The sequence below is a fragment of the Rhineura floridana genome, chromosome 18 (genome assembly GCF_030035675.1).
Source record: "Rhineura floridana isolate rRhiFlo1 chromosome 18, rRhiFlo1.hap2, whole genome shotgun sequence".
Lineage (NCBI taxonomy): Eukaryota > Metazoa > Chordata > Lepidosauria > Squamata > Rhineuridae > Rhineura > Rhineura floridana.
The window spans coordinates 7,587,316-7,606,830 of record NC_084497.1 but is presented as its reverse complement, the minus strand read 5'-3'; the positions used below and the strand labels follow the sequence as shown (position 1 = coordinate 7,606,830).

General features: G+C 47.9%; 1 protein-coding gene across 16 annotated transcripts in view; it reads right to left on the bottom strand.

Moving 5' to 3' along the window:
* TCF3 (transcription factor 3) overlaps positions 1–19,515 on the bottom strand; it is a 271,367-nt gene that overhangs the window by 158,870 nt on the left and 92,982 nt on the right. For 8 of the 16 annotated variants that reach the window (XM_061601006.1, XM_061601010.1, XM_061601012.1 and 5 more), the window contains 6 exons: positions 17,913–17,986; positions 17,101–17,292; positions 15,557–15,686; positions 14,145–14,304; positions 12,814–13,052; positions 2,635–2,779 (listed from right to left, as the gene is read on the bottom strand). In XM_061601006.1, coding sequence (XP_061456990.1) covers positions 2,637–2,779; positions 12,814–13,052; positions 14,145–14,304; positions 15,557–15,686; positions 17,101–17,292; positions 17,913–17,986 — 938 coding nt within the window. In that variant the 3' untranslated portion in view covers positions 2,635–2,636. Of the gene's footprint in view, positions 1–2,633; positions 2,780–3,328; positions 3,556–12,813; positions 13,053–14,144; positions 14,305–15,556; positions 15,687–17,100; positions 17,293–17,912; positions 17,987–19,515 lie in introns of those variants that run through there. The other 8 variants (XM_061601016.1, XM_061601020.1, XM_061601014.1 and 5 more) reach the window with 6 other exon arrangements.

Here is a 19,515-nt window from a genome sequence, read left to right as displayed (position 1 = left end):
TGGACCTGACTTGGCCCGCCTCTAAACAGCACATGCCATACTTAACGTATTTTAACAACGCCTAAGTACGGAAGAGCTGTTCTGCCAGCATATTTTATCATTGTACCTTCAAAGATGTCAACAGGGCAGATCTGCTAAAGTTCCGATTAACGATAGGTGGCATCTGGAACTTGAAATTCCTTCCCCTGAAATATTAGACGGGCGCCATCTCTGCAATCTTTTTGGCTCCTACGGAAGACCTCCCTCTTTTAACAAGCCTTTTAAGCAGAGACCTTATCCCAGTCTGAGCCTGTGTTGGAATTGCTTTTTTTGGATGTTTTTAAAGCTTTTTTTTTTTTTAATGTTTTGCTTTAATATGTTTTTAAATATGCTTCAATATATTTTAAAGTCTGTTTTTAAGATACTTTAAGAGTGTTTCTGTTTGCCACCCCGGGCTCCTTCTGGGAGGAAGGGCGGGATACAAATTTAATAAAGAATAATAATAATTTTCCATGTGTGCATTTTTTTACTGTAGATTTTATCAAGGGGTCAGAGAATGTATACTCTTCCCCTTATGAGGCAGTTTCCTGTTGATCCCTAGAGATTCTTCTGAGCATTTTATTGGAAGTGGGGCGAGAGCAACCCCTGCTTTGTTCTTTTGTTCCAGAAAGGAGAGAGAGTTTGGGTCCTCCAGATGGATAGGCCTGGCTACCTTTACCTGTGATGCTCTGACTGACTTCCTTCCGTTGCAGACTGATGTGCTTAGGGAAGCTTATCTGCCCCTCTTCCTTCCACCCTTCCCTTCTTCCACTGTCCGAGAGAGAGGAGACACCTTTGTCTCTGCTCTCTCCCTCCCGAGCCATGGGGACAACTCCCAAAGCTGGGCGTTGTGCCTCCAACTTACTTAGTTAGAACTCGGTAAGCCTTTCCTATCTACTATGTATTTCTACAAATAAAGTAGCTTTTCTTATTTTGCTAAGTCTCAAGTCTCAGTGATTTAAATGCAGGGTAAAAGCCTGCCGCTTAGGTAAACACACACATTGGCACACTCGCATCTCAGACTGTTGACAATCTCTGCTCATTTATACAAATTTACCTGACACATTTGCCATGAGGGATCCAACAAACTACAGGGAGCAATATTTCTTCATGCAGTCATCTCTCTTAGACATTCAATAATTGTTAGCTCTGAAAATCCTCACCTTTGCTGTTTTGATTTTGGGATTATGTATTTATCCAGTTCTGTACTCTAATGGCTGCCTGACCGCCAACAACAAATGTTGTTGTATAAAGATGAAGATCTCTAGATCATACTTCAGGTCCTTCTACTGCAGCACCTGTATTCTTGTATTTTGTTTTTAAAGTATAAATTTTAAATTCTAACAATACAAACACCATCCGTGCTAAAGTACAGGAGAGCAATTTTTCTGGCTAAGGTCAGTGCTATGCCATCTCTATCTTTTCAGCGCCTTTTGAAGACTTTCCTCTTTCAACAAGCCTTTTAAGTTGGGACCTATCCCAGCCTGCATCTGTGTCAGAATTGTTTAATATGTTTTTTAATAATGTTTTTAACCCTTTTTAAAGGTTGTTTTCAATGCTGTTTTGTTTTAATGTATTTTAAGATCTGTTTTTCTGACGTTTGAAAGTGTTTTAGTGCTTTGTTTGCCGCCCTGGGCTCCTGCTAGGAGGAAGGGCGGGATACAAATGAAATAAATAAATAAATAAATAATAAATATGATGATGGAAGGATGCTTCCAAGGTATACCCTGTGACCAGAGATTTTGCCCATGTGCCTCAGGTGCTGTTGAGGCCATAGCATGCATGCTTCTGTATTGTAATTTTTGTAAGGATGAAAGGGTCAGATTGCTGAACCCCATCTTAGAACGGATTTCTGGTAGATCAGACACAGCTCTTTTCAAAGTGTGTTTAAATGGCGATAGTTGTTTTGTTACTGTAAATATTGCAAATTTTTAAAGTACTGTTATTGATACCAGGGCTAAAACTATAAAAGATAGTTTGGCGCATGGTATAACTGGTTTTTGTAAAGCTTGCTTGATTATCTGTAATGGTTGATGGATCAGGAATCCAGGAAGCTGTTTTATACTAGGTCCATCCAGGCCAGGGGTGGGCAACCTCTGGCCCGTGGGCCAATGTTGGCCTTGCCAAGGGTTCCAGTTTGGCCTGCAATCAGCTGATGTCGTTCCAATGGATGGGTGACATCAGCTGATGGGAAAGGGGTGGGGGGTTCAATTTTGCATTGCTCTGTGCATGCCAGTTACCTCTCAGGGAACTGGTGCGTCCTGCTCATTTTGGCAGTATTCAATGCAAAAACTGACTCAGGAAGGCGTTTGCACTGAAACTTTGTTAAATGAAGGCTTTTCTCCCTTCCATTTTAGTGAGGCGCTTTGAAGCCCTGACTTTGGGATGTCAAAAGCACCAAATCACTTGACACCATTGCGACATTGACAGGTGGGCGGCTCCATCACCCTGTCCAATTTGGCCCATGATGCCAATCCTAAGGATCTGGCTTGGGGAACCACCAAGGTTGCCCAACTCTGATCTAAACCTAGTATTTAATGACCAGCAAGAAGCCAAACAGAAGCCTGAATGTCCACCCTCCTGCTCCATGTGAAGGTCTACAATGGGTGCCAATACCTTTACATATGTCCCACGGGATTGTGCCCATCTCCTAGACCTGGGTGAGATGCCGAGAGTGTCATCTGGGGGTCGCCCACCACTCCAGACACCTTCTCCTCTTCGCGACGTTTCAAGCAGGCTGCCTTAGGGTTCAGATTCCGTTCTGAGACAAAGGGAAAAGATACAAGCCATGGGAAGGAACCCACACACCTGGCCAGGGGCCTTCCAAGACTTGTCTTACAAGAGTCACCTTGCCTCCCCACCCTCTCCCCAAAAGCACAAGAGGAAAAAGAGGGTGAGAGTGAGAATGAATATACCCAGCCTATGGAAGCATGAGAAGCGTCCCAAGCAGGGGGAATATTATGTATGGATCCTTTCTGGCAGCGCAGTCAACTCCACAAAAGAGTTTCTCCTTGCCGAGTTGACACGCTCGCATCCAAGTATTCAGGACTCCCCCCGCCAAACCCCACACTTCTTCAAAGTTGCAAGCCCCTAAGCAGACCACGCAGACAAAGAACGGTGCTTTGTCATTCCCTTTGGGGACATCTCTGCTCTGGTCACATTTGAACAAACACAGCAGGGGAAAAACACGAACCCTCGACTTAGCACCCAGAGGAAAGGGTCGAAGGGACAGGCAGAGACACTCACACGTGCGAGAACACATACACAACAGAAAGCGACCTCAGGGTGGGGGAGTCCCCTGGCACCGTACCTCGTACTTGCTGTTCCAAGCCTAGAATGACTTGCACTGCTTGCTGAAGGATGATGAGTTTGGTCTGCGCTTTGTCTGTTTTTAAGTGCATCTGGCACATGCGTCCCAGCTCTTTAAAGGCCTCGTTAATGTCCCGTACGCGCACCCTCTCCCTTGCATTATTGGCCATCCGCCTCTCCCGGTCCCTCAGATCCTTGTCCTCCAGTGATAGCGCCTCATCTGTACTGCTGGGTTCACACAGCACCACAGGGGTTAGTCAGGGAGCAAAGTAGTGACTCCAGGGGGTGTGGGGGAGAGGGGAGGGGACGGTGCCAAGGTGTGGTGGAAAAATGTCCACAACAGCTACGAGCCAAGACAGCACAACCCAATTTGTAGCGGGACAGCCCTTTTGTCCCACCTCAGAGATAAGGAGCTGCCAAACGCTTAAGGCGGGGTTACCCTGTGGTATTAGTAATTAATACAAATAAATGAATTAAATTCAACATTTCCTCCACGATTCAAATTGCTCTTTCACCGTCCGGAATAGCAAAACACGTCAAGCCACTGCCGTTCCTCTCTTTTGCCACTTGGGGGAGCCCCAGTTACAGAAACAACAAATAAATCAAGGTTGGGGAACATCTGTGCCCCCCCATGTGTTGTCAGACCAACTCCCATCAGCCCCAGCCAGCCAGCATGACCAATGGTCAGGGATGATGAGAGTTAAGAGTCCCACAACATCTGGATGAACACTTAGCAGATCCCTACCCATGGTCTAGGTCCAGAGTTCATACCTGAAGATGTCAATTTTGGATTTAAAAGAAACCAAAACAAACTGCTATATTTTGAAATCCGAACTTCGACATTTTGAACCAGGACAGTTTTGGACTCAAGGTAATTTGACAAGCAAGGATCCGTTTCCAGTTAATTTTAAGTTTCAGGATGGCAAAACCATTGTCACAAGGAGGACGCGAGTGTCAAGGGCTAGGAAGAGGGGCAGCTAAACACAGCACCACAATGGGCAACAAGCTTCACAACACCCAAAACTCATCACAGGAAGGTCTATTCAACTGAAAAATAGACACAGGAATCTGCCGTATGCCGGATCAGATTATTTGCCCATCTAGCTCAGTACCGGTCTACTCTGACTGGTGAAGAAGCTTAGCTAAGAGCAAGGGCTGGGTGGTGGTGGTGATAGCGACTCTGTGGTGACCTTCCTATGTCAAATGCGAACGGAAGAATTGGGATCAGGAGACCCCCCTCGTGAACTACCGTGGACTGCACAGAAAAGAATGTGGGTTATACAGCATTGGCTCTCACAAACTGGCCAGCAACATGAAGCCTCAGGATTGGCTGGGTCCAGTATAAAATACTGGTTTTTCTGCCCTTTTGCTAGGTCAACTGAGTGGTATTTGTCTTCACCCTGAAAAAAATCACAGGAAACTGACTGTGGAGGTGCACTTTCCAGGACATGCCCCAAAGGTTAAACACAGGAGCAACCAACGAGGTGCCCTCTAGATGCTGTGGACTACAATGCCCGTCATGTCCTAACCAGCCGCCAGTGTCGGCTGATGGGAGTCCGGAGTCCAACATCATTGGGCTAACACCACATTGGTTACCCCGGGGTTATCAAATACCTTGGAGGGTAAAAAAGTTTGGCCACCAAATCATGTTCCAAAAACGGACCTGCGCAGGGCCACGTTATTTAGAACTCCACTGGGACTGCAAAGAACTTAATGAGAGTGAACGTACATCTTCAGATGCAGGCAAACAATGTATGAAGCGTAGTAGTAAACTAAAAATAATAATTATCATGATTAAAAAAAAACCAAACAATCATTTCCCAGGCCACATCCACACTATACATTTAAAACAGTTTCATACCACTTTAAGCAGTCATGGCTTCCTCCAAAGCATCCTGGGAACTGTAGTTTGTTAAGGATGCTGAAGGCTATTCCCCCCACAGAGCTACAATTCCCATAGTTCCCTGAAAAGAGGGACTGATTGTTAACCACTCTGTGAAGGGAATAAGGGTTTTCCTAATAGCTCTCAGCACCCTTAACAAATTTTAGTTCCCAGAATGCTTTGTGGGAAGCCATGACTGTTTAAAGTGGCACCATGGTGCTTTGAATGTAAAGTGCAGATGTGGCCCTACAGGAAACGCATGCATATATAGGGCAAGACTTCAAAAGCTGGCCTGAAGAAATCATCTCCCTGGTGAGCTGGTGCATGTGTGGAAGCTGTGCACATCAGTGCCTGTGTGTTTAAAAGAAAGTTCTGTGCTTCTGTGGGCTAAGAGCACCGAGAGCCTCAGACAGCAACAAGGATCATAGAATAGTAGAGTTGGAAGGGGCCTATAAGGCTATCAAGTCCAACCCCCTTGATGCACCAGGCGATCACCCATGGAAGGTGGCAGCTCCGTTCTGTGGGGATGCTTTCCTCTCACTGGGCAAAATGGTGCTCAGGGATTCTTTAACTTGGATATGCTTTAACCTAGATCCCTGCACTGAGCAGGGGGTTGGACTTGATGGCCTTATAGGTCCCTTCCAACTCTACTATTCCCAGCTTTTTCTGAACTTTTCCGGGCCTTCGCATCTCTAGCTGTGCTCATTTATTGAGAAAAGGCCTTTCTCTCATCTCCCGTCTTTGGGAGAAACTAAGTCACAGTTTGAAACCTCTCTCTTGCTGAGCCATTTAAAAACAGCTGTATTTTACGCTATGTGAATTGCTGTCCTCTCAATTACGTTGTAGCTATGGTTTGTATTCATCTGAGACTCAGAGTAGACCCATTAAACTAATGAACTCAAGTCAGTCATGTCTATTAGCTTCAATGAGTCTACTCCGAATAGGACTAGCATTGGACTTATACTGAGTCAGACCATGGGTCCATCTAGCTCAATATTGCCTACACAGATTGGCAGCAGCTCTCCAGGCTTTCAGGAAGGAGTCTTTTTCCCAGCCCTACATTGGCGACTGATCCTGGGATCTTTTACATGCAAAGGAGGCGATCTACCATTGAGCTATGGCCCTTTCCCCTAAAAATAAAGTAGGATTCTAGTCCTCATGATTCTGAATAAAGGATTGACTGGCAGTGGCTGTCCAGGGTTTCAGACAGGGAGTCTCTACCAGGTGACGCCATTGGGGATTGGGACCTTCTGCATGCAATCAGGAACAATGCCTTCTACAAGCAACCCCCGGCGTTGGCAGGACCTTATGCTCTTGACACGATCTCACAGAGGAAGTTCACTCGCCTCTTTTTCCTCCTCACCCCGTTGAACCCAAGAAACATACTTTTTTAAAGGCTGGGACGGCTTTCTCCCTCAGAGCAAAAAACCCCAAATAAATAAATGTCAGAAATCACACAACGGATGCGCACAGCTACTACGAACGGATTTCGAGGCAGATCAAAATGGAGGGTGCATCTGAGCACTCTGTGCGTGAGGGAATGAGGGTGAGATGTTCGCCTTTGGGTGGGGAGGTGAGAGGCGTTAAGGCACCTCTCACTTTTAAAACAGGTTTCCTTTTGAAATGGTGCTTTGAAGACGCTATGTCAGCAAGCCAAACAGCCTGGGATATACATCTGACGTCTTACTAAGGCCAGTGAAGCAGAATTTTGGCCATGTGTGTTGTGACATCTTTCATTTCTACAACAATTCTAGAATTCTAGTTGCATCTGACCATATATCGCTTCCGAAGATAGCCTTGGCTAAGAGGGAACCTGCCCATTCAGGCGATCAGCCGTATCCAGGTAGGGGATGGAGAATGTTGCGCCGTCTACATTTTAAAGCGGACTGACCCAATTTGCAGACTTAAAAACCGCGGATCGGGACATGGTGATCAGCTGCGGTCGTGCCCTGTCCTTCTCCGCATTTGTTTCGGTTTGAAATCAACGTGGACAAAATGTTGTATTTTATGGGGTGGGGGAAAATCACGTACTTGGGGGAGATGCAGAGAAAATGCATCTTCTGCAGAGAAAAGGGTATGGAATGCATATTTCGGTGAGAAACGTATACAGGGTGAATTTGACTTATGTGCGCGTGTGCTTTTTTTAAACAATCAGCAGACAACGGGATGGAGGAGACTTCAGCACGTGGGAAGTTGCACATGGAACGAAAAAAGCGCTGATCCAACTGCCCCCGAGGAAGGCATTAAAAATGACTTCCCCATTCAAGGTGGTGCCTAGACCCTCATCCCCTTTTCCACGCAGATTCCTCTCTCTCTCTAACTTTTGGATTCCTGTATTGCGCAGGGGGTTGGACTTGATGGCCTTATAGGACCCTTCCAACTCTACTATTCTGTGATTCTATGATTCTTGGCTTTTTAAAATCCAAACCAAACCTGCCACGGCAGACAAGCTACTTCAGCTGACTGCCAATGTGTTAACAGCATCAGAATTTCCCTGCTGAATTGAGCCAAAGGGGCCCCCAGCCAGCATCCTGTTTGCACAGCCACCAAGCAGACGCCCGAATGGGAACCTGGACCTCAGTGCAGCAGCGACTCTCTCCTCCTGTGCAAGCAGCTGGTATTCAGAGACACTCCGATAGTGGAGGAAGAACTTAACCGTCATGGTCAGTAGCCACTGATAGCCTTCCCTGCTTGGACAACTTCATTCAAGGCTGCCTTCCACATTGGCCTTCCTGTCACATTCAGAGCTTGGAAAAGTTCTTTTTTTAAACTACAACTCCCATCAGCATGGCCACTGGATTGGGCTGATGGGAGTTGTCGTTCAAAAAAGGAACTTTTCCAAGCTCTGGTTCATATTGCTTCAGAGAGGTTGCGCCTCCGTTAGAACCTGCTGGGGAGTCGATTTTGGACCCAAACCAACGTTTCAACCACCTCCGACATCTGACCCAGAATGCAGCTGTTTTTCAACACTAAAAATGTTAACAGGTTGACTCTTTTTTTTGGCGGTGGTGGTGGATGCTTAAAAAAAGCTGCAGTCCGTGTATAAAATGACGCATGGTGTGGGGACACTGGATAAACTCTCGTAACGTAAGTCACCCAATGATGCTGAACGTTGGAAGATTCAGGGCAGAAGAATGAAAGTGCTTCTTCACACAGCACAGAATTTGCTCCCACAATTTGGACGGCTCTCAAAGAGGGTTAGACAAATAGATGGGGGCGGATACGGCTCTCGGTGGCTACTAGCCACGACGGCTACTGTCTCCTTCCACTGTCGGAGACAGGATGCCTCTGAACGCCAGTTGCAAGGAATCACAAGTGAGGAGGATTGCTGTGGCTGCCTTTGGGCTTCCCATAATGGGCACCTGGTTGGCCCCCTTTGGCCTCCATCCTGCACTGCAGGGCTCTTCTGGTGTTCTAGACACACTTGCTTGGGAGTGTTTCCCACTGAACACAGCGGGCTCACTCTCAAGTTGCCAGAGTAACTACTGCCTTGGAATATATTTCAAATACCTTAAAATCTCTGAAGGGCACGGAACAAATTTATTTTCCATTGCCACAATAGCTGGACCTCAGCTGACAGCTTCAAATTTCAAGAAAACTGATTTAGGCCTACACCATCAGAAGAACTTCCTAACAGCATGAGCTGCTCAGGCTGGCTTGGAAAGTGGTGGAATCTTCTTCACTGGATAATTTCATGCAGAGGGTGCATGGCCAACCTATCAGGGATCCTGTAGGAACAGATTTCCTGTGTTGGTTGGAAGTTGGATGGCCGTTGGAGGTCCCTCGCAGTGCTATGATTCAATGCAATGTCAGCTTCAGAGTCAACTTTAAAATGCGTGCACGCACTCACACACACACACAAATCCAACTGGATCCATATCTGCTAAGTGTGATAAAAAAGCTTTCAAAAGCACGTGGGGAACTGTGGCAAAACATTGGTCCAGTTCAAAGCGGGGGAGGGGCAATGCCAACAGGCAGGCCCACAAGCTTAACGTTCAGGCTTACAACTGGCAGAGGCTAAAAATGTTACGGGCTGCCTTTTCTGGGATGAGATGGCATCCAGCTCTCTGAGATGTACTCTGTGTGGGGCAAGATCCTTCCCCCCCCCGATAAGGCTGGTGAAAGAACAACATCTGGCTCTACGATATGGGCTAGCTGATGTGGAGCCTTCCAGACGTTGTGGGACTTCCAACGTCCACCCTCGTCCCTGACCAGGTTGGGTACGATGGGAGGTGGAACGCTTCATTTCAAACAGAGGCAATCTTCCAGCTCTTGCATGCTGTAAGGAAGTCTACTTTTCAGATCGGACATTGGGCTGCGCGTGGAGGACGACCGGTCACCTGCAGATGTTGCTGGACTCCAACACCTGCCACCGGCCATGCAAACTGGGGTTGATAAGCGTCGGGAGGCCAGCTACATGTAGAGGGCACCTACAAAATGCGATAGCCACCAACTTGGATGGCTTTAAAAATGGATTAGACACGTTTGTGGAGGAGAAGAAAGCTGTCAATGGCTACTAGCCACAATGGCTATGTTCTCCCTCTGCTGTCGGACGCAGGATGCTTCCGAACACCAGTTGCTGGAAACCACAGGGAGGGAGAGCTGTTGAGCTCAGGTCCTGCCTGTGGGCTTCCCCTAGGCATCTGGTTGGCCACTGTGAGAACCAGAGGCTCGACCAGATGGGCCACTGGCTTGATCCAGCAGCAAGGCTGTTCTTAGTTTCTCAGTGGTAAACCAAACGCAGAAACTCTTCTGCTAGCCGGGTTAGGCTCAGGGGAGGCCAGCTGCTGACCAGCCCAGGCACACTCCACTTTGGTGCCATCAGGAAGAGGATTTTAAAGGAAAAAAAGAGAGGGAGAGACACGCTGGAGACTAAGATGAAGAGGACGATGCGCCAACCTTTCCGGCTCAGACTGTTCCTTCCCCCCGCCCGCCTCTCCGCTCTCTGAGGAAGCAGCAAGTACAAGGTAGAGGGTGGAACCACCGAGGGGGTCACGGCTGGGGTCTGTCTGTAGGAAAGCAGAGAAAGGACGGCACAGAGGGGAGGAGAGAAAACACGCACACAGACAGACAAGGAAAATCGTAATTTGAAATGTTATACATGTTACGACAGGTGAACAGGGAGAAAAGAAAATTTTAAAAAGTTACAGAAGAGAGAAGGGAACTCCAGCAACGCAAAAGCACAGCAAAAGAAATGGGCACAGATTCTTTATTGTAAAGAATGATTTATTGCCTCTGTGGGAGAAGGAATGGAGAAACAAGTTAAACCGGGCAAGATGCACCCGCTGGGCAGGTTCCGAGGAGGAAAGGGTTAAATGCTCACATGCACAGCCAAGCGTTAAAAAGACATTCACAGCAGGGGCAGTAGCCCGAGTTCCTCCCACGGGACCCGCCTGCCTTCTAGATCAGCTGCACACAGAGAGAGAGAGAGCCAGCTTATTCTCTGGCTTCAGCTAAACTCTCCTGGGACCGTGTCCCTTCCAACCGTTTCTGTTACGGACACTATTATTGCTGGGGCTAATCTGGCAATTGGGACGGATTAGGGTTACAGAGGGACGATCTTCGAAGTCAAGAGGTTTGTGCATTGCACCAGAGGCAGAACCGTTTATCTTCTGAGCATCGTTCACCGGTTTAAGATGCTAGCCCCTGACGACTTAAAAAAACGAAAATAAAACCAAAGCATGGTTCTGTCCAAAGTTGTCCTGTTCACGTGAGGATTTCCACTTGTGCAACACTTGTGCAACAGGACTTCTTCTCCCTCTCCTTCCACTGCCCCCCCAAATCTGTTCGGGGTTCCCCCCAAAATTCTGGAGCAGATTTGTGGGGCATGGGGATGCACAGAGAGAGAAGAGAAGATGGGAAAGTTCCCTGAACGACTGGGATGACTTTGGTGGGATTTGACCCATTGTTTCCCAGAGACTACCTCCTTCCCTATGTGCTGCCGAATCTCCTAAGATCAGCCAAGAGCACTCTCGTAGGAGTACCCCACCCGTCCTCCAAGTTCAAAAGTCATGAAGGACAGACAGCCCCATCCTCAGTAGCCGCACCGCACAATGTAAGGGACAACTGGCTCGAGAAGAGGCTACACAAAGGGCAAATCTTAAACAATCGCCACCCCAGGGCGAGAAAACCCATACACGTATTTCTTCTAAGCCCTGCCCCATGGGGGCAACACACAGCTACAACTTGGAAAAATGACACCCTTCCTTTTCAAGCATTGAGGATTTCCTCAGACTTGCACCTACGGTTTATAGTCCAGTGGTTCCCAAACTTTTTTTTCCCCGCACAGACCCTTTGAAAACAGCAGAGGGTCTTGCCGGACCATTTAACAATTTGCCAGCCTCTTGCAGCAAATATAATGTGCTCTGCTAGATGCTGTACGATTTTTTAATTGTGTTTCTAAACCTCCTTTTGTTTCTTATGTTGTGCTGCAATTTGCATCCCACAGAACTGAAAGTGTAATACCATAAAATACAATATAAGAGACAAAAGAAGCAATACAAATACAATTAAAATAAATGTAATATGGACACGCCGCAGACCACCTGAATGAAGTTTGCGGACCAGAGTTTGGGAACTCCCGGTTTATAGGAGGATAGAATTGGGACAGAACTTCCTCTAAGTTCTCACCAATTATGGATGATATATAGGAACTTGTCTGAAGGGAACTTCCTCTAAGTTCTCACCAATTATGGATAATATATAGGAATTTGTCTGAAGGGAACTTCCTCTAAGTTCTCACCAATTATGGATGATATATAGGAAATTGTCTGAAGGGAACTTCCTCTAAGTTCTCACCAACTATGGATAATATATAGGAACTTGTCTGAAGGGAGCTTCCTCTAAGTTCTCACCAACTATGGATAATATACAGGAACTTGTCTGAAGGGAACTTCCTCTAAGTTCTCAGCAATTATGGATAATATACAGGAACTTGTCTGAAGGGAACTTCCTCTAAGTTCTCAGCAATTATGGATAATATATAGGAACTTGTCTGAAGGGAGCTGCCTCTAAGTTCTCACCAACTATGGATAATATACAGGAACTTGTCTGAAGGGAACTTCCTCTAAGTTCTCAGCAATTATGGATAATGTATAGGAAGTTGTCTGAAGGGAACTTCCTCTAAGTTCTCACCAATTATGGATAATATACAGGAACTCATCTGAAGGGACCTATCCGTAACAAGCTTGAACGTTCCTCCTTTCCAAGATAAAATGCTCTGATTCACAGCTAGTTGTCCTTTAGTGCTTATGTAGCAAAGCAGGAGAAGAACCCCCCCCAAACACTAGGACTCCCTCCACCCACCCCTGCACAGGCGCGAGGGATGGCATGCAGGAAGTGCAATGGTTCTTTTCCTATCCCAAATGCAAAACAGGAAAGCAAGGGACACACCAACGGAACAGAGAAGTAAAAAGCAACAACACGCAAAACCAAAAAAGGTACCAGTGTAAAAAAGATGCGAGAGTTCAAGGGCGGCCGGGGTGGGGGAAACATCAGCAGGGCAGAGAGCGCCAGGCAGGCGCGCACCAGGGCAGGGTTGGAAGGACAAGACAGACAGCCCCATGCCGTTCCGAAACGTCACCACATCGGAAGCCTCCACTGACCTCTAACTTGTTGTTCCAGATTCAGAATAACCGACACGGCCTGGTGAAGGATTAGCAGTTTGGTCTGCGGTTTTTCGCTGTTAAGGTGAAGCTGGCACATGCGCCCAAGCTCTTTAAAGGCCTCGTTGATGTCGCGGACGCGCAGGCGCTCGCGGGCATTATTGGCAACCCGCCTTTCTTTCTCTCGTTCGGCTTTTTGCTCTGGGGGAAGAAGGTCGTCTTCCTCATCCTCATCTTGACTAATAATTTGAAATAAGAATGAAACAAGGAGGGGGGGACATTTTTCTTGTGTGCACACCTCGGCACCGGAACACGTTCACAAAAAAAGTAAAAAAAAAAGAAAAGGAAAACAACAGACACATATGCACACGCGCACAGAGCTACATATCACTTACTACAAGTTTTAAAAGATCACTGAACTGGAAGGAGTGGAGATGCCATTTCTTCCATTCCATACCTCTGAGGTCTGTGGTTTACAAAGCGTGATCCCGGAAACCCCACGGTTATCGGGAGGGTTCCACTGTGAGGTTAGTAATGGTGGACAAAGGTCTCTGAGGAAGACGTGAGCTTCCGGCATCCCTTCCCGCGAGATGCCCAGCCGCATGTCCTAGGGCACAGTCTCCATTTGTGTGGGGCAACAGAACGGCTGAAGCTGTGCCACGGAAAGGCGGTTCCTGCACCCTCAACCCAGGATCCTTTGCAAGGACAGGCAAGGGAAGAGGTGCTGGATGCTCACAGTTTGAAAACCACCGACGCAGCTGTTAGGAAAAACAGCACGTTTTCTTTCCCTAGACTTCCCCGCCTGTAGAAATGAGTGGCATAAAACACACACACACACATGCAACAAAAGTAGGATAAATTTGAACAGACATGTATATATATTAACCAGTGCAACTCACAGCCAGGGTTGGAAAATAAAAATGCAGTCTCCCTGGAAAGTTTGGACACATTTCCCCCCAACAACCCCGCCCCTCCACTCCTCATGCTGTTTTTTTCCAAAGAAACTGGCAGCTTCAGCCTCCACTATAGGACTTGTGGCCTACTCAAGAGTAGATCCATTGAAACGAATGGACTTCAGCCAGCCTTGTCCACTCCTTTCAGTGGGTCTACTGCACGAGCGTGACTGACATTAGGGCTCCGAAATGGGCACGCTGGCTTGCTTCGCCGGCCTTGCTCCTGAAGGCCACCCTGCCCGAAATAGGACGCTGGAGGGGGCTTGCTTTGCATTACGACCACCCGCCCTGCCCTGCTGCCTGGAAGGTCCTGCATCCAGGATTCCAGGCCCGCCCGCCCTTGCTGGCCTCGGAAAGGGAACAGAGAAAATCTGAGACCTGTTCAGTGAGCACCTTGTTCTGTTTCGTGACGGCTTCAGTTCTTTCTTCTCCTCTTCTGAGTTGTCGGCCACCGACGTGTTCTCATCGTCTTCCTTGTCCTCCCGTTTGATCTCGCTTGTGCCTGACGAGACACTGGCCCTGCCCAGGCCCGTCAAGCCTGCAAAGGAATCAGATCGGCAAAGGTGAGAGAGACGGACAGAGGATTAAGCTGCCTTTGGCCAATCCCCCTGACGTTTCTGTGGATGGCTTTTTGTGTGTGCACCCTTCTCCGCCATGAGAGCTAGAAGCTTGCTTTCCTAAAAATAAAATTATAAATAGAACTAAGATTCTCCGGAAGTCAAGAACCCAGGAGGCTGTCTTGGACTGAGTCAGACCATCGAGCTTTTCTGTCATGGAATGCCCTCCCTGCTGAAATATGAAAGGCCTCATCACTATTGGCATTCTGCCGGCTCTTGGAGGTACACCTGTTTGGGCAAGTGTTCCCCAGAGCTTGAACTTCTTGATCCAACCGCTTTAATTGCTCTTTTAACTGTTATGCTTTTTTTTTAAAAAAATGGGCCTGTTTTACTGTATATTTTAAACGTGGGTGTTTTGAAATGTTTTGATGGAATGGCCTTTGCATGCATTTTAGTGTATGGATTTTTATAATTAATTCCATGCATGTGAACCACGAGGAAGCTATTCATAGAATCATTCTGGCACATAAGCGGCATATAAATGTATTATTATTATTATTATTGTTGTTGTTGTTGTTGTTAATAATAATAATAATAATAATAATAATAATAATAATAATAATAACAATAACACCCTTGAGTAACTGTCAACAGAGAATAAAAAGGGCAGAGAACACAGTCAGCGGAGGCTGCTCCATTAGGGCAAACAAGGCAGCACCCCACCAATCTCAGTCTGCCTGCCTTCTTACTTACAACCAGTCAAGGGGCTGTCCCCACCCTCCTCCTCAGTCTTGGTGTTGCACTCGCAGAACTCAGCAGGGAGGAGCATTGAGCAGGGGGGGTTGGACTTGATGGCCTTATAGGCTCCTTCCAACTCTACGATTCTAAAACTAGAATGAGTTTGGCTCTGCCTGTCATTGGCTCCGGCACCACCTACTGTTGGGCTCCCTGCTTTCCACCCCGCCAGTTCCACAGGGCACCAGCCACCACTGGATACATTTTACTCAGGATTAATGGGCCTAGGTTAGTCACGCCCTTTAATGCCAATGGGTCTACTCTGAGTATGACTAACACTGGATCCACAGTCTTTTCGTTGTTTTTCTCAGAGGCACCCCTTTCTTCTGCCTGGCCCCCTCTGTGTTTCTTTACTCAGCTACACCAACGTGGAGGCTGGGGGCTTTGGAGCCCTGCAGGGTGGCGTACGGGGCGGAGAGGCACGCCACTCAACCTTACCACTGAAGGCATCCGAAGACTGGCCTCTGTTGAGGTCCGGGAGCGAGCTGGTCTGAGCCGGGAGAGCAACGTGATTGTGGAGTAGGCTGGGATTGTTGGAAAGGCCGTCTTCAGGGTGACCTCCTGCCACCTGCAACAACAGACCCCCCCCAAAAAAGGTAAGTCACCAAAGGCAGGAGACAGCCACTCTGCAATTAGCGCTGCACAATGGTGGCACGTTTGGAGCGGGCATCGTAAGGACCTATAAGCTTTCATCGAGACATTGGTAAAAACAAACCAACGTTTCCAGCCCTTCAGACTGCAGAAACGAGCTGGAGAGCATTAAAACCTTGCAGGCAGAGCGCATGTAAGATTGGAACCGAGGAAGCTGCCTTATGCTGAGTCAGACCATTGATCCATCTAGCTCTGATTGGCAGCAGCTCTCCTGGGCTTCAGGGAGGGGAACTTGAGCGACTGCCGCACTATCCCCCTTCCCTATTTTTTTTCCCAGCCCAAAGACTGCATTTGCTTAGAAGTAGTCTTTGGGTTGTGTGTGCGTGCGGCCACATCACGGGGGGGGGGGGTCAGGCCACAGGCCAAAGTGGGTGGAGCGAGTGAGCGAGAGTGGGTCCTGACGGCCGGGTGCCAGAAGGAACAACCCTCTAACAGTCCATATGAGGCAGCTCAGTGATCAAGCGCCAACTGCCTTGCACGCAAAAGGCTGCGGGCTCAATCCTCCAGGTGAAAGAATCAGGTAGTAAGCAGGGGGATGGGAAACAGCCTTCTCTGCCTGAGGCCCCAGAGAGCCGCTGCCAGTCAGAGTAGACCATATTGGGACATATTGTTGGTATGAAGCAGCTCCACATGTGCACAAGGGGATGTACCCAACCAAATCCGGAGAGAAGCTCGGAGGATGGCAACAAGGGAGAGGGCCTTCTCAGTGGTGGCCCCCAAATTATGGAATGATTTGTTTGACGAGGTGCTCCTGGCGCCAACCCTGTTATCTTTCCGGTGCCAGGTCAAGACTTTCCTCTCCTCCCAGGCATTTTAGCATGTGTTTTTTTTAATTGTTTTTAAAAAAATGTCTTTTAAATTTGTGTATTTGTTCTTAATGTTTTTAATTGTTGTAAACTGCCCAGAGAGTTTTGGCTATGGGGCGGTATATAAATGCAATAAATAAATAAATCCTACTCAGCATAGACCCACTGAAATAAATGGGCCCAGGTTAGTCACGCCCATCAGTTTCAACGGGTCTGCTCTGAGTAAGACTTAAAGGAAAGGAAAAAGGAACCGAGATTAAAGGCTGGCGGAGTTGGAAAAATGCACCCTGGCTCATCCTTCCTTCCCAGCAGCGTAAGATTTCACACGATATTTGGGGAGGCCCGATGACTAATGCAATGCCAATGTGCTGATTTTTTGACAGCAGCTGTGCGTCACCGTTCAGCTCTGCACTTTGAACTTCTCCGGAGGAAGGTGATTTTTTTCCCTTTTGTAAAAACAATTTAAACAAAACTTTTGGAAAGGCAAAAGGTGCCTCCAGTCCCTACTCATGCCGCGGCCCTTACCAGATTTGAGTGCCGATTCGCAATCGGCAACACTGAGGCTGGGGGGAAGGACTGGCTGAGGCCGCCGACGGAGGTGTTGTGCACCGAAGCCGACGCCAGCAAGTCATGGATGTCCCTGTGGTTGCTCTGACCTACAGCGTGGTTCCTAAGGACGTGGATGGCTTCATCCAAGTGGTCTTCCATTTTGTTTTGCTTCAGGAAAGAAAGAGAGAGGAGATATTAATACAGTGCTGTTTTTTTTTCTTGGCGACAACAACCCTGGCCTACCTTACAGGGTTGTTGTTAGGATTACAAGGTTAAGTGAAGTGCTCTGAACAGAGAAGGGGGCCCACAGCCCACCATTTTGGGCTCAAGCACCAAGCTATGTAAGGTAAAAAGGTAAATATGGAGAACTTTTTGAGGGTGGGACAAAAGGCTTTCTTCTGAGAGATGTGAAGGCCCGGAAATACAGGAAAAATTCCCAAACCCAAATTGGAAGAAAAAAGTTTTTTTCTCCAATTTTTTTTGTCCCCACCCCACCCCCCGGCCTTCACATTTCTATTCCCTCTCTGGGGAGATAGGTCCTTACAAACCCCATTTTACAGGTAGGAGAATTGAGGATGGAAATGAGTTTTGTGCGAGACGTGATTGTGGAAAGGTGCCTTCTGCCAACCTGGCACCCTCCAGACGTTTTAGATGGTGATCAGCGGGGAGTTGTGGTCCAAAACATCTGGAGGGCACCAGATTGGTGAGTGCTAGGGGAAAGAGCAGAGGGCAGCGAGGAAGAGAATCAGAGCCAGACGGTGGCAGAGAGGAGGCTGGTGGATGCTTACCAAAGTATGGAGGGTCCCTTCGTAGCTCGGGGATAAGGCACCCTGTCCACTAGCCCGGGGCCACTGCGAAGAACCTGAGGAGAACAAGCAGATAGCTGACGTGGGAGGTAAAGTAAAGGTAAAGTATGAGGTAAAGTGTGAGGTAAAGTGTGAGGAGATGTGCCTAAGCACCATAATTAGGCCCAGGGCAAGCTCCCGGTTTTGTGATCCTTTTCACCAGCTCCCCTCTGGGACACATTCAGGAGTCTGCTCTCGCCAAGATGCCGAGTTCTCGCTAGCCAGATAAGATACCTCCTGCCCAGAAGGAATTGCACCAACTCCTCACAGAATGCTATTAGAATAGAATACTAATAGAGTTGGAAGGGACCTATAAGGTCATCGAGTCCAACCCCCTGCTCAGTCCTGGAATCCAGCTTACAGCATCCCCGACAGGTGGCTGTCCAGCTTGAAGGTCTCCAGCGTTGGAGAGCCCACCATCTCCCTAGGCCATTGGTTCCATTGTTGTACCAGTCAGGAAGTTTTTCCTGATGTCCAGTCGAAATCTGGCTTCCTGCAACTTGAGCCCATTCTTCCCTGTCCTGCACTCTGGGACGATCGAGAAGAGATCCCGGCCCTCCTCTGTGTGACAACCTTTCAAGGGCTTGAAGAGTGCTATCCTATCTCCCCTCAGTCTTCTCAAGGCTAAACATGCCCAGTTCTTTCAGTCTCTCCTCATAGGGCTTTGTTTCCAGTTCCCTGATCATCCTCTGAACCCGTTCCAGTTTGTCTGCATCCTTCTTCAAGTGCGGTGTCCAGAACTGGACGCAGTACTCAAGATGAGGCCGAACCAGTGCTGAACAGAGGAGGAGCAGTACTTCACACAAAGTACCTCTGCTGCCTAAACGTCTCGCAACTTGGATGTCCTCTCCACCACCCCGCCATCAGCAGCGTTCAGGGGCTGAGTGCGCCTGACTGTGTTAGGCTTCATGCACAAGGTTCAGAACATGCTGCCTTGCTAGCAATCCGGTGCTCAGGCTTTGCCTCTGCCGCCTTAACTATTCCGACTGGCATTGAAAATATGACGTAATCAGATATAATTTTTAAAAAATAAAATCCTAAATGCCCCCTAATGTGTGACCAAAGCATGTGCATGGGGTGTGTGTGTGTGTGTGTATTGTTGGAAGTGGGGCAAGAGCAACTCCTGTTTTGTTCTTTTGCTTGTGCTCCAGAAGGGAGATAGAGCGAGGGTCCTCCAGATGGATAGGCTTGCTTCCCTTTACCTGTGATGCTCTGACTGACTTCCTTCCATTGCTAGACTGTGACGTCTTTAGGAAAGCTTACCTGCCCCCTCCTCCTGCTGGCCTTTCCACTCCTTTGTCCTCCGACTGTCCAGGAGAGAGGAGACATCCTTTTGTCTCTGCTCTCTCCAAGCATGGGGCTAACTCCTACACCTGGGCGTTGCACCTCCAACTTAGTTAGTTAGAACTAGGTTTGCTTTTCTATCTACTATGTATTTCTATAAATAAAGTAGCTTTTCTTATTTTACTAAGTCTCCAGTCTCAGTGATGCAGATGCAGGGTAAAAGCCTGCTTTCTTCGGCAAATGCACGCACACGCTGGCACAC